Raw genomic sequence first — 13,130 nt, forward strand, 5'->3', positions numbered from 1 at the left:
ATAAGATATCAGTTAATGTATTGTCATTACCTTTTATATGTTCAAAAATTGGTTTAAAACCATCTCCTATAATTGAATCAACAAAATTAACTCATCTTCAAGCTGCCTGTTTATTAGCATGTATTTTGTTATAATGAGAAACTATATTTTGACAATCTGTTCTAATCATAAATACTTGATTATGTAAAAATAAAGAGAATGCTTCAAGTGAGTTAATTATTCCTAAAATTTCGAAGTCTGTTGATAGTAATCTTGACTGTACATCACTAAATTTTCCTGATGAATATCTACAAACTTGTTCGTCAGACTTTGGTGAATCCTTATGCCTTTTCTAGTATAGTATACCTGCCCATCCTAATGATGAAGCATATGTTTCAACTATTTTGTAACTATTATCTAATGGTAATGTTAATGGCTTAAGTTTAGTAATTTCTTCCTTTATATTTTGAACTAATTTAATATCTTCACTATTAGAATCAAGCGCAGACGGTGAGATCCCGGTCCAAATTCTAGTGAAAAGGCGACTTGCAGGTCGTCGGGCAGATCCTGTCAAGGAAATCGATTAATTGAATTTACATCGTGGTGGATCGTCGCAACCGCAGAAATTGAGCCAAGAAGTTTCATCTTCCAACCCAAATTAATTTCACATAGTTTAAATTTTTTTTCTAACCCTAATTAATTTCACATAATTTAAATTCTGGGGTTCAAAACCTTAATTTTGAAAGGAACTGTAACTTCACCAAAAATTTAGAGCAAAACAGAAAGAAGAAGAAGAATAAATCTTGATGGAGGCGACAGCTGAACGACGGTAACGGGAATGAGTCTTGTGCATGATGCAAGAGAGAGGGACGCGATGGGAGAGAGAGGGAGAACACAACGTGGTTTTCCTACCCGACTAATAATACAAAGGTTTTGGGTTGGATAATTTAGCAGGTGTATACCGTATAAGGATGTGGGTCTAGTTTAATTTATCCGGGTACTATTTAGTGCAAAACTACGCCAACACTTGGGTCCGTACTATTTATCCTATCCGGTTCGCAATATGGCTTGCCAAACAAGGCCTTATAAAAGAGAATTGGTTTAAACACATTTCTTTTCTCTTCCTGCACAACTCTTTTTATTTTATTCAATCAAAAAACTAAAATTAAATACAAGTGTGTTTTCATAAAAAAACCAATCAACAATATGAGAAATAATTCAACTACTTATAAATGTATAAATATTCAAATATTTATACCTAAACGAAGCATTATTGAATTATATATATATTTAGAGAAATATCTTTGTTAATTAAAGGGTATGAAATGTCAATGGTAACTAACCAACCATATTACCAGTAACTTCCAACGTAATGGGTAGTTCTTACATTACGATAACGCTTGTTATACATATGAACATATATAAATAGAATATTGGTAATACTATATAACAATGTTATAGTCACACCAGGTAGACATGAAGGAAGTTATATGGTTATAACTTATAATATAATACCTCAGCTGCTAGCTCCCTCCTTTTCCCTCCACAAACACACTCCTCAAAACTCGTAACGCGATTCTCTTAAAACGGCATATCAGCAAAGACCCGGTCTCTCTCTCTCTCAAAAACCATCTGTTCCTTCTAACTAATTGGAGTAAAAAAACACCCCCCATCTCATTAGGCATTCGATCACAGCCTTCTTCGTGTACCAATAACAATGTCTCCCACCATTTCATCCAGTTCTTTGGGCACACTTCTGCCCTTTCCAATTCAATGGAGGCATATTACATTACTATTTTCCTGAGAAACCATTTCATTTCGCTACATTGTATACGACGGTGATCGAAAATTGTAAAAAGGGATCGAAGAATTTGGTAATCGAAAAGAAAGGGAAGTAGAGAGATTGGTATAGCGAGACAATGGCAACTTCCCAGAACAGAGAACCGTCGAAGAAGGCGATAAAAAGCCCTGGGGGTTCTGGTAGCTCTCAAGGCAAAACTAATTCGAGTGGCCAAACTGTTAAGTTTGCGCGAAGGACTTCAAGTGGACGATATGTGAGTCTGTCAAGAGAAGACCTTGATATGTCCGGGGAAATATCTGGGGACTATATGAACTACACAGTTCATATTCCACCCACCCCGGATAACCAGCCCATGGACACATCCGTGGCTGTCAAGGCAGAGGAGCAATATGTTTCGAATTCTTTATTTACCGGAGGGTTCAATAGCGTGACACGTGCACATCTCATGGATAAGGTGATTGATTCGGAGGTGACTCATCCTCAGATGGCTGGAGCCAAAGGCTCTGCATGCATGATGCCTGCTTGTGATGGTAAGGTGATGAAGGATGAGAGAGGAGTTGATATAACCCCTTGTGATTGCAGGTATGAGCTACGATACTCGAATTAATTACTAGTTTGATTACTATGCTAATAAGATCTTAAGATATTCGGGTACTAAGCCAAGCTCAGAAATCCAAAAAAATAAAAAATAAACTAGTACCTTTGGATAGGAATTCCGCATTCACTTTTTCTTGGAATTGTGTTTTGTAGGTTCAAAATCTGTAGAGATTGCTATTTGGATGCACAGAAGGACACTGGCCTTTGTCCAGGCTGCAAGGAGCAATACAGAGTAGGAGACGAATATGATGAGCCATCGGATTACAACAGTGGAACGCTGCAATTGCCTGGTCCTGACGGAAAAAGGGATAACATGTCTGTGATGAAGAGGAACCAAACGGGAGAATTTGATCACAATAGGTGGTTGTTTGAGACCAAGGGGACTTATGGTGTTGGCAATGCTTTCAATCCCCAAGATGACGGGTATGGTGATGGCGGTGGTGATGGCTTCCCAGGGGGCTCGCTGGATGCAGATGACAAGCCCTGGAAGCCCCTCAGCAGGATATTGCCAATCCCGGCTGCCATTATCAGCCCCTACAGGTCAGCATAAAAATTCATTCGCTCAGTACTTAGTTTGTACATGTTGCATTTGTTCACGCAAACAAAACATGTTATGCATAAATCGTACTTCCGCAATAGCACAAGCTTCGCAAAAGTTATAGTGACAATAAGAACATTGTAAGATGAAGTGATAATGTTCATATTGTATTATTATGCACTATAATTAAGATGACTAACAATTAAAATATATTTTATGCTGATCATCATCTTGTAGGTTACTGATCTTCGTTAGATTAATCGTGCTATCATTCTTCCTGCATTGGAGAATAGTCAATCCAAACAATGATGCAAGATGGCTGTGGCTCATGTCGATTATCTGCGAAATATGGTTCGCCTTCTCTTGGATTCTTGATCAGACTCCAAAGTTTTTCCCCATTAATCGTCAGACCGATCTTGAAGTCCTCCACGACAAGTTTGACATGCCATCACCATCCAATCCAACGGGCCGGTCTGACCTCCCTGGCATTGATTTCTATGTATCGACTGCTGATCCTGACAAAGAGCCACCTCTCACCACTGCCAATACCATCCTTTCAATCCTAGCCGTTGATTACCCGGTTGAAAAGATAGCATGCTACATCTCTGATGATGGAGGTGCCCTCCTCACCTTCGAGGCAATGGCGGAGGCTGCTAGTTTCGCGGACTTGTGGGTCCCCTTCTGCCGGAAGCACGACATTGAGCCGAGGAATCCTGACAGTTACTTCGCGTTGAAAGTTGACCCAACAAAGAACAAGAGTAGTCTGGACTTTGTGAAGGATAGGAGGAAGATCAAGAGGGAGTATGATGAGTTCAAGGTGAGGATCAACGGGCTTCCGGATTCAATCAGGAGGCGGTCTGATGCTTTCCATGCCAGGGAGGAAATGAAGCAGTTGAAGAATATGAGGGAGAATGGAACTGACCCTTTGGAGCAAGTCAAAGTCCCCAAGGCTACATGGATGGCTGATGGCACACATTGGCCTGGTACTTGGGCTGTTCCTTCCCATGACCATGCCAAAGGTGACCATTCCGGAATTCTTCAGGTAACATTAGCTTCTCACGAATTCGAATAAAAATATTTGCATGGTTACCGTTTACCTCTCAAATTCTCCATCATATAGCGCACAAGCGCTAACCATTTAGTAAGTTAATACAACTCTAACCATTGTTTGGGTGCACTCCACTATTTGGCTTCAACAGTTGATTTTGTAGTTTTTTTTTTCTTTTTTGAATTTGTAGTTCTTCTTTCGAGATCCACAAAATTAATTCAACCTAATCGAAAATTGTTTTAAAAGGGCTAAACGATTTTCAACTAGAGTGAATTTTTTTTTTAGGATAATCTCAATGATGACTTATGATCAGTTCATATCATGGGAAAATTGTGGAATGGATTCAAACGAATAGTTAGCATTATATTAACTTACTAACTGGTTAGCTCCTGAGTGTTGTTGATAAGCATGCGGTCAGTAAATACGGCAGAAACAATATTACTCAAACTTTGATGCCGCATTGTGCATAGGTAATGTTGAAGCCTCCTAGTCCTGACTCACTATTGGGAAGTGCCGATGATGACAAGCTCATAGATTTCACAGATGTGGATATACGCCTGCCGATGTTTGTCTACATGTCGCGAGAAAAGCGGCCTGGCTATGATCACAACAAGAAAGCTGGCGCCATGAATGCGCTGGTGAGAGCATCCGCCATCTTGTCAAACGGCCCTTTCATTCTCAACCTTGACTGTGATCACTATATCAACAACTGCAAAGCTATCCGTGAAGGGATGTGCTTCATGATGGACAGAGGCGGTGAAAACATCTGCTACATTCAGTTTCCTCAGAGATTCGAAGGAATTGATCCCTCTGATCGCTATGCCAATCACAACACCGTGTTTTTCGACGGCAATATGCGTGCGCTTGATGGTTTGCAGGTACCTTAATCAATTCGAAACTAGGAAAATTTCTATGTTACAAACTCGTGTGACATATAATATTTTTAAAGGGTTCACCTTTCTGTACTCGGATATGGAAATTGCGAACAGTTCGATTTGTGCGCATGTGATACAAGTTGTAACTTGGAGATTAAGTTACACACATATTATGTACATAAAATCAGTATGCATGAATCATTGGTTTGCAGGGTCCGATGTACGTGGGAACGGGGACCATGTTCCGGCGGTTTGCCTTGTATGGTTTTGATCCACCAAATCCTGACAAGCTGCCGGTGAAGAAGGATACTGAGACACCAGGAGAGCCTTTGACACAGTCGAATACAGAACCTTTGACAGCCTGTGACTTTGACGCGGATCTTGACACCAATCTACTTCCCAAGCGTTTTGGAAATTCGACAATGCTGGCGGAATCCATACCGGTTGCTGAGTACCAAGGCCGACCCCTAGCTGATCATCCCGCAGTGAAATTTGGACGGCCTCCAGGCATTCTCAGAGCTCCTCGTGATCCGCTAGATGCCACAAATGTTGCTGAAGCCGTGTCTTCCATTTCTTGCTGGTATGTATATAATTAACTGACAATATGATGTGACAGTTGATGTATCAGTTCAAATATGATCACTCAAAATAATTTCATCTAAGTGCTAGCAATGTACATTTGCATCAAATTAACATTCCGTGACAGGTACGAGGACAAGACCGAATGGGGAGACCGTGTGGGGTGGATTTACGGGTCGGTGACAGAAGACGTGGTGACAGGGTACAGAATGCACAACCGAGGATGGCGCTCGGTGTACTGCGTTACCAAGCGTGACGCATTTCGAGGTTCAGCTCCCATTAATCTCACTGATCGACTTCACCAAGTGCTCCGTTGGGCAACAGGTTCTGTCGAAATTTTCTTCTCTCGGAACAATGCCCTCCTCGCCTCAATGCGCCTCAAATTACTACAGCGCCTTGCCTACGTCAATGTCGGTGTCTACCCTTTCACCTCGATCTTTCTCATCGTGTACTGCTTCCTCCCAGCACTCTCGCTCTTCACTGGACAGTTCATCGTGGCGAATCTCAACATCACGTTTTTGATCTACTTGCTAACCATCACCATATGCCTCATTGCTCTGGCCCTCCTGGAGGTGAGGTGGTCGGGGGTCGCGTTGGAAGACTGGTGGCGAAACGAGCAGTTTTGGCTCATCTCCGGAACCAGCGCTCACTTGGCTGCTGTGGTGCAAGGGCTTCTAAAAGTGATGGCAGGGATTGAAATTTCCTTTACCTTGACAGCCAAGTCAGCTGGAGAGGACAATGATGATATATATGCTGACCTCTACCTTGTGAAGTGGACTTCCCTCATGATCCCTCCAATTGTGATTGGAATGGTGAACATAATAGCCATAATCGTCGCATTTTCAAGGGAGGTTTATGCTCTGAATCCTCAGTGGGCGAGGTTTATCGGCGGTGCCTTCTTCAGCTTTTGGGTTTTGGCTCACTTGTATCCTTTTGCCAAGGGTTTGATGGGAAGAAGAAGGAAGACGCCTACCATTGTGTTTGTTTGGTCAGGTCTCATTGCCATTACACTTTCCTTGCTCTGGGTCGCCATTAACCCGCCAGCCCCTGGTGTTGTCGCTGGTGCTGCAGGAGGCGGGTTCCAATTTCCGTGAGCTGGTCTGGTTACTGAGTACATTTTAACGACCTTGATTTTCAAATCTTTGATATGAAAGTAAAATGAAAAGAAAAGAACACTTGAACGACGTAGCCAATCGGATTGGATTATAGAGTTTTAGGGTCAAGAAACTGTAGAAATATAAACTAGAAGGATTTACAGGTACCTTTCGATTTCGTCCTCCGCCATTTGAGGGAGAAGGTTGTTTTGTTCTATGATTGTACTGGGCGGAGTTTGTATATCTTTTACTGGAGTTATGCTGAAAAGTCTGTAAACTGACCGTATTTTTTCCTTCTGTAAACATTCACTGTGTGTGTCTCATATAATCAATCCGCGTCGTTCTGGTGTACAGGGCATGTAACATACGGATTCAGAGGATATACATAAGCAAAAGAGAAAAACTTTCATGTCACGAGTGCATCCATCTGTTGTTCCTATCTCACTCGTCGTTTGACTTGGCAGGCAACGAGTAATAAATGCTAATCGAACATCGTTTCATTCCCTTATGTATAAAATCGGAAGGAGAATTCACTTCTAAGCTCTATGTTTAAAACAGAAAGCGGGAAGCCGTAAAGTCGAGGATCAAATCTTTATAACAGGAGACCCAAATCATTTGCATTACACGAGTCTAATCATTTTAACTATAACTGCTGACAACAATAATTATTGGTTGGTCGATCAGAGATCCGTCCAACTGCATAGGCTGGAGCTACAAGTGTAAGTATGAACAAACCAAAACTATCAGTATTCTATCTTCTCAAGAATAACCGTTGCTCACTGTACATCTGGGACACACGATATTAGTCACTACAGTTTAGAAATCTGACTGTTCAAATGGAACGCGCACAAACAACTGGCCGTTCAAGGTCACGACAGCAGATGTCTGATGTGGATCAATTCTCGACGGTAGGCTGACAACCTATAAAGAAAACCACTTTAATAATCCTGCAGTTATACTTTGATAGTGTCACACTACATAACAAAAGTTTGATTTGAACATGAAGGTGGGAGACGCAAAACACATTGTAGCTCCATCAACTGAACAGAAAGAAAATGATACAACTGCAAGGGTAAACTATGCAAGAGTTCAGATAGGTTATCCATATGTCATTAATAATTAACATGAACTGTGTTAAGGTCCATTAAATATGAGAGTACCACCGACTAAGTGGCTTAAACATGCTGCGAAAATTGCAAAGAACTACAGATGAGGGCTCGTTTGGTAACTAGGATTAGAATGGAGTGGATAAATCATAAAATTCAATGAATGTTGAGAATCGAGGTGAATGATTTTCACTTGGAGGGGATTAAAATGGGATTAGACATGAAGGAAATTCCCCCCTTCAAATTGGAAGGGATAAGTTTCCTCAATAAGCAATCCCCTTCTAATCCCCTCCAAATGAAAAATCATTAACCTCTTAACATATCTTGAGTTTTATGATTTATCCACTCCAGTCCAAGTTATGAAACGATCTCATAATTATAAAGTTATGCCCACCTTCTTAAAGGGTGTGACACCCCAAGGATTATCCAGTTGTGTTGGTTGACCAGATATAATCAAGCGTCCGGCTGGATCAGATTGCACATGCACCTGAATCATAATCATTGTTAACGACAAATACACACAGGGAATATAACTAGCAGAATCAGTATATAATTTCTTGGAAACCATAAAAGCAGCATGCCTATTTGAAACCCATGGAAAAGAGCTACCGACCTTGGCTATGAAACCAAAATGAACTTATAAACAACAATGATAACATAATTAGTTCATGGACTAACCTCCTCGCGCAGAAGCCCAGGAACTAAGGCATATACCTCAAAGCAATCATTCTGTATACGGTCAAGTTTCAGTTCTAAATGGATTTAATAAGTAGAAATATGTTAAGTCCGAACAGTGAGATGAGAGGAACTTACAAATCTTTTCACATTAATCTTTACCCAATCTGCTGGGGGTCCAATGTCAAATACCATTGTATCCATTCTGTAAACAAGGTGAAAGCAAAAATGTTGAGCTGGAATAATATCAAAGGTACTCTTTATTATCACAGATTCACAGGAAAATCACTAGGGGACCAAGAGAAAGTAGTAACCGTGGTTTTGTAGCTTTCATGTCAGCAACTTGGATACCAGAATCCATATGAGATGGCTTTTTCCGCTTTAGCAAACCTGAGTTAACTAAACATTTTTAAGATAGAGAAGATCACTATGGCAGCAAAAATGTCAAAAATTTAAACTCATCAGTCATCATACCAGAATTTTTTAGTTGCTTGTCACTTTTGGGCATGGTAATCAGGTGCTTATCCTAATACATGAACAAAAGATATATCATCAGGGAGGGAAAATGGCAAAAGAAACGGAGAATAAAAACAAATAAACATAAAGAGTTTAAAATTTCTCCAGACCTTATTAATTGCATCTCCAACCTCACCATTATTACCATGATGGCGGTGAGAGTGCCAACCCTGCATGGCACGAGCTGCAGCATCCCTTAGCGCCCTGCCTGAACCTAAAGTCTGGCCGCCATCAGCCTGCATTCAAACCCAAGAGGATGACACCAAGAAACACAAGAACAAAAGAGAAAAAGAACCAAAATTCTGTGTCTGTGCAGGTCCAGTGCCAGAAACTAATATTACTCATGCAACATTGAGCATCCTTTCCAATTCCTTATACAGAACCGCAACTAGCAGCATATATGATCAGTTAAGTCTAATTACCCGATTCTCAACTCTAGTAGGCTCTGCAGGAAGAGGAAGTTCACCACCATTCAGTCTATCCCTTTCAAATTCAAGTAATGCCTGTAGAAAATAATAATTAGGGACTCCAAAACCCGCAGGTAAACAGACCAAACACAAAGACGACAATAAAAAGTAAAAACTCAAAAAATTATAAGTAGAGAATAACCTTCTCATAAAAATTTCGAAAAGTCCAAGAGACAGTAGTACAGGTTCTGTGCACCATGAAAAAACAGCCATTGGAATGTAAGTTTATAAAAGAATAATAAACTCAAAACAAATGGAATTTCTGTTTGGTGAGTGGGTGGAGTGTTTTGTAATTATATACATAATAACTTTGGATACCGCCACAAAATAAGTTGCCTTCCTCTTTTATTTTATTTTCTGGGCCTGGTAAATCATTCAGATAGCTTAAAGAGAGATATCAAGGAAAGAAAAGCAGTATTGCTTACTTTGGGGGATTGAATGATTCTCCAACCTGCCGCCACAACTTGCACGTAGTAACCTACATGTTCCCACAGAAACACCAAGCGGAGTAAACCAAATAGAACAATATAGTAAAATCAGTCTAACAAAAGATAATCATTATGCAAGTGCATCAGCCAGCTTGCTTTCTCTCTCTTTCTTTCTCTTCTTCCCTTTTGATAAGTTTTCATATTTGCACAGAGAAACAAATAATGCAGTTGTTCGCTTTAGGTACCTAAGTGTATACACATACAAGAGAGGTCAGGTGGAGTAGGTGTGCCACCCAACTTGTGAATATAGTACCCTCGGCATAGGAATTTGTAATAATCCATATATATGTGGAGTTGTGTCTTATGCTATTTAACCGATATGGGAATTGAGGGATTCTTTCTCAGCTGTGCATAATACTACCTAATCTACTAATCCTTATTCAAAACTATTCAGGATTCAGAGATAAACAATCCCACACAAACCTTGTCGTAGCCACCAAGTTTGATCACAGCTCTCCATAACCTGATTTTAAGAAGAAACAACAAAGTTAACATCGAGCCAAAATGTTTTCTAACTAATTAATTTACGCAAATTCACCAAGAATTTACTTGAGCAAATTTAATTCCTCTTTGTAGAACTTTGGGGCTTTGAATTCCAAGTTCTTCTCTTTATATAAATTTATCACCTCCTTCGTGAATGATGCTTGCTCCTCCTCAGTCCCTGACTCACCACCCTCATCAGCACCTGGATCCAAGAGAAAGGTTTTCTTTGGTTCTAAGCTCTTCATCCCAACCTTACGCCCAACATAAAATATGGGTTTCTGCAGTTGCTCGTTTATGTCAGTATGAAAGGAGAACTTTGTTTTGTTGCTCACCCCACCATTCAGTCCCTCTACTTTCTCACCATCGTCATCAGATTCAGTCTCCACTTCGACTTGATTATCACGAGGCATATCAGGCTCCACCTTACTAACAACATTATCAGTTTCAGCACTGATATGGGGTTCACTAGAGGGGTTGGCCTTGATGTTCAACCCACCTATCAGTTTCTTCATACCAACCCCACTATCATGAGACATTTTATCAGTTTCCGCCTTACAAATAGCATTATCAGCTTCAGCATTGATGTGCAGTTCACTGGAGGGATTGACTTCGCTGCTCACCTTATCGGTCAGTTTCTCAGTTGCACACTCACTGTCACAAGGCATATCAGGCTCCACCTCCACCCTTCCAACAACATTACCAGTTTCAGCACTACTATCTGGTTCATTGGAGGATTTGGCTTTGTTGCTTGCCTGTTCTATCAGTTTTTCTGTTGCAACTTCAATATCACAAGGCATACCAGGCTCCACCTTACAAGCAGCATTATCATCTTCAGCAATGATATTGGGGACCTCACTGGTCACCCCATCTTTCAGTTTCTCTGGTTCAACCTCACTTTCATGTGTATCAAGCTCCGCCTTACGAACAACATTATCAGTTTCAGCAGTCCTATCTGGCTCATTGGAGGATTTGCCCTTGTTGCTCTCCCCATCTATCAGATTTTCTGCTGCAACTTCACTATCACAAGGCATACCAGGCTCCATTGTAGAAACAATATTATCAATTTCATCACCGATACGTGTTTCGCTGGAGGGGTTGGCCTCGCTGGTCGCCTCATCTGTAAGTTTCTCCATTGCAGCCTCACTATCATGAGGCATATCAAGCTGCATCTCACAAGCAACATCATCAGTTTTATAACTTATATCTGCTTCATTGGAAGGGTTGGCCTCACTGCTCACCCCATCTTTCAGTGCCTTTTCTTCCTCAACACCATCAACTTCCCTTTCAATCTCCATGGGGTCCTCAGTGTGAGGCGACCCACCGTCACCAACAAGACTACCAATCTTGCCACTGGCACCCAATTCAATAGACGGGTTAACTTTGCTGCCCAAATCATCCTTCAGTGCCTCCCCTTTCACACCACCACTCTCCTCTCTCACAATCTTCACAGAAACCTCACTCTCACAATGCACACCAGAATCCACATTACTCGCAACCTTATCAGTTTCATTACGGGAATCTAGTTCATTGCATGGTTTGTTAGCAATGTTAGCATCTTCACGAGTCTCAGGGACAGAGGGAACCGAATCAACCGCACCCGGAATGTCATCACCAGGCAATTCAACACCATTTTCATCAACGCTCTTCTGGGTCTCCATTTCTACACCATCAAAGGTCTTGGGGTTTGGTTCTTCTCCCCCTTCAACACGTGCAGGAACATGGGTATCTGCCCCCCTTTTGTTTTCTCCATCCTCAACCCTTTTTCCCTCCTCTTTCCCTACATCCTCCATTTTTTTCCCTATATTTTTCTTTCCTTCTTCAAACATTCAAACAAAAACACGAAAAATAAAATAAAAATCCAAACTTCAAACAAAATCCAAACTAATAAATACTCGGAAACAAAAGGAAAGCACGGATTTTGAAGAAAATGAAAACAAATAGAAAGTGGGAATGTTATGAAAAACAACAAAAATGAGTATCATATGTAGTGGTTTAACCTCTGCTTGTATTATAACCAGGAGGGAGAAAAACAACAACTTGAAACGACGTGGAGAGAGGCTTACCCAGTTGCCGTTTTTGGTGACAGGGATGGTGAAGTGGCGGTGGGTGCCGGAGTTGTGCTTCTTCTTCCTCTGGTGGTCTGCTGTTGATGGTTGATCTGACGCTTTGGGCTGCCGGTTGCTTCCGCTGCTCTCTTTGCAAATGGTTTTTCCAAATTTAGGACTTCTTATTTTTTGACCAAAAACAAAAAGACTTCTTATTGTCCACTTTTTTTTTATCTTCTCACGTGTCAGGATGAGTAATTCTTTGCCTACCATTGATTCTAGGCAGCGTGCTTACTTTTCTTGTCACGTGCTTTTAAAAAATTTCACTTTTCTTGTCACGTGCTTTAAAAAAATTATTTTAAAAATAGAGTAACGTAGTTATTTATTTGTTTTTACTTTTTTAACTTTTTTTTCATTTGTTTTTTAATTTTTTCTGAGTAGATTGATATTTTTATACGAAGAACAAGGAGAGTTCAGCTAAGTCACCCAATAGACAGCCTAATTTGGTATTGAATTCGCTATTTAAGATATTCGAACCTAAGACCTCTCACTTTCAAGTGAAAAGAAGTACTACCAGATCGTACTGAACAACATTGTTTTTACTTAATTTTACTTCTTGATATGGTGTCATTGGTGTGGGGTGGGTACTTTAGGTTAGGTGATTGTGTGGCTGAATTTCTTTAGGCATATAAGAGTCTTAACTCTTAAGTTTGATAAGATTTTGTTAGTAACTTCTATGGGAGATTCTATCATGTGATTGGAATGTTAGATAATTTTTTTTTATACATACCCTTTAAGAGAAATGATCTTCATTTTTTTTTAAATAAGGATTACTTGTG

General features: G+C 40.5%; 2 protein-coding genes across 2 annotated transcripts; one reads left to right on the forward strand and one right to left on the reverse strand.

Annotated features, from left to right (window-relative positions):
• Nucleotides 1–1,818: 1,818 nt before the first annotated feature.
• Nucleotides 1,819–6,950, forward strand: LOC103949517 (cellulose synthase-like protein D4). The gene is made up of 6 exons (XM_009360629.3): nucleotides 1,819–2,362; nucleotides 2,531–2,917; nucleotides 3,153–3,957; nucleotides 4,434–4,841; nucleotides 5,051–5,418; nucleotides 5,545–6,950. The coding sequence occupies exons 1-6, from the start codon at nucleotides 1,899–1,901 to the stop codon at nucleotides 6,509–6,511; spliced, it is 3,399 nt and encodes a 1,132-aa protein (XP_009358904.2). The 5' UTR covers nucleotides 1,819–1,898; the 3' UTR covers nucleotides 6,512–6,950.
• A 133-nt stretch (nucleotides 6,951–7,083) lies between these two features.
• LOC125469104 (AT-rich interactive domain-containing protein 3-like) lies at nucleotides 7,084–12,017 on the reverse strand. The gene is given in 13 exon segments (XM_048566049.1): nucleotides 7,084–7,432; nucleotides 8,012–8,104; nucleotides 8,296–8,346; nucleotides 8,431–8,497; nucleotides 8,607–8,691; nucleotides 8,767–8,818; nucleotides 8,919–9,044; nucleotides 9,231–9,311; nucleotides 9,418–9,463; nucleotides 9,701–9,753; nucleotides 10,187–10,226; nucleotides 10,313–11,781; nucleotides 11,784–12,017. Coding segments are annotated over 13 exon segments (2,367 nt in total). The 5' UTR covers nucleotides 11,883–12,017; the 3' UTR covers nucleotides 7,084–7,327.
• Between the last annotated feature and the right edge of the window lie 1,113 nt (nucleotides 12,018–13,130).

Source organism: the organism of the source record quoted next, unplaced genomic scaffold (genome assembly GCF_019419815.1).
Source record: "Pyrus x bretschneideri cultivar Hongxiangsu unplaced genomic scaffold, Pyrus_bretschneideri_v1 Contig10, whole genome shotgun sequence".
NCBI lineage: Eukaryota > Viridiplantae > Streptophyta > Magnoliopsida > Rosales > Rosaceae > Pyrus > Pyrus x bretschneideri.

Excerpts from the sequence above, each read along its gene's own strand:
- LOC103949517 (XM_009360629.3), top strand. The coding sequence starts at position 1,899 with ATGGCAACTTCCCAGAACAGAGAACCGTCGAAGAAGGCGATAAAAAGC. Across the intron at positions 2,363-2,530 it reads ATAACCCCTTGTGATTGCAG|GTTCAAAATCTGTAGAGATT; the intron begins GTATGAGCTACG and ends TGTGTTTTGTAG. Across the intron at positions 3,958-4,433 it reads ACCATTCCGGAATTCTTCAG|GTAATGTTGAAGCCTCCTAG; the intron begins GTAACATTAGCT and ends CATTGTGCATAG.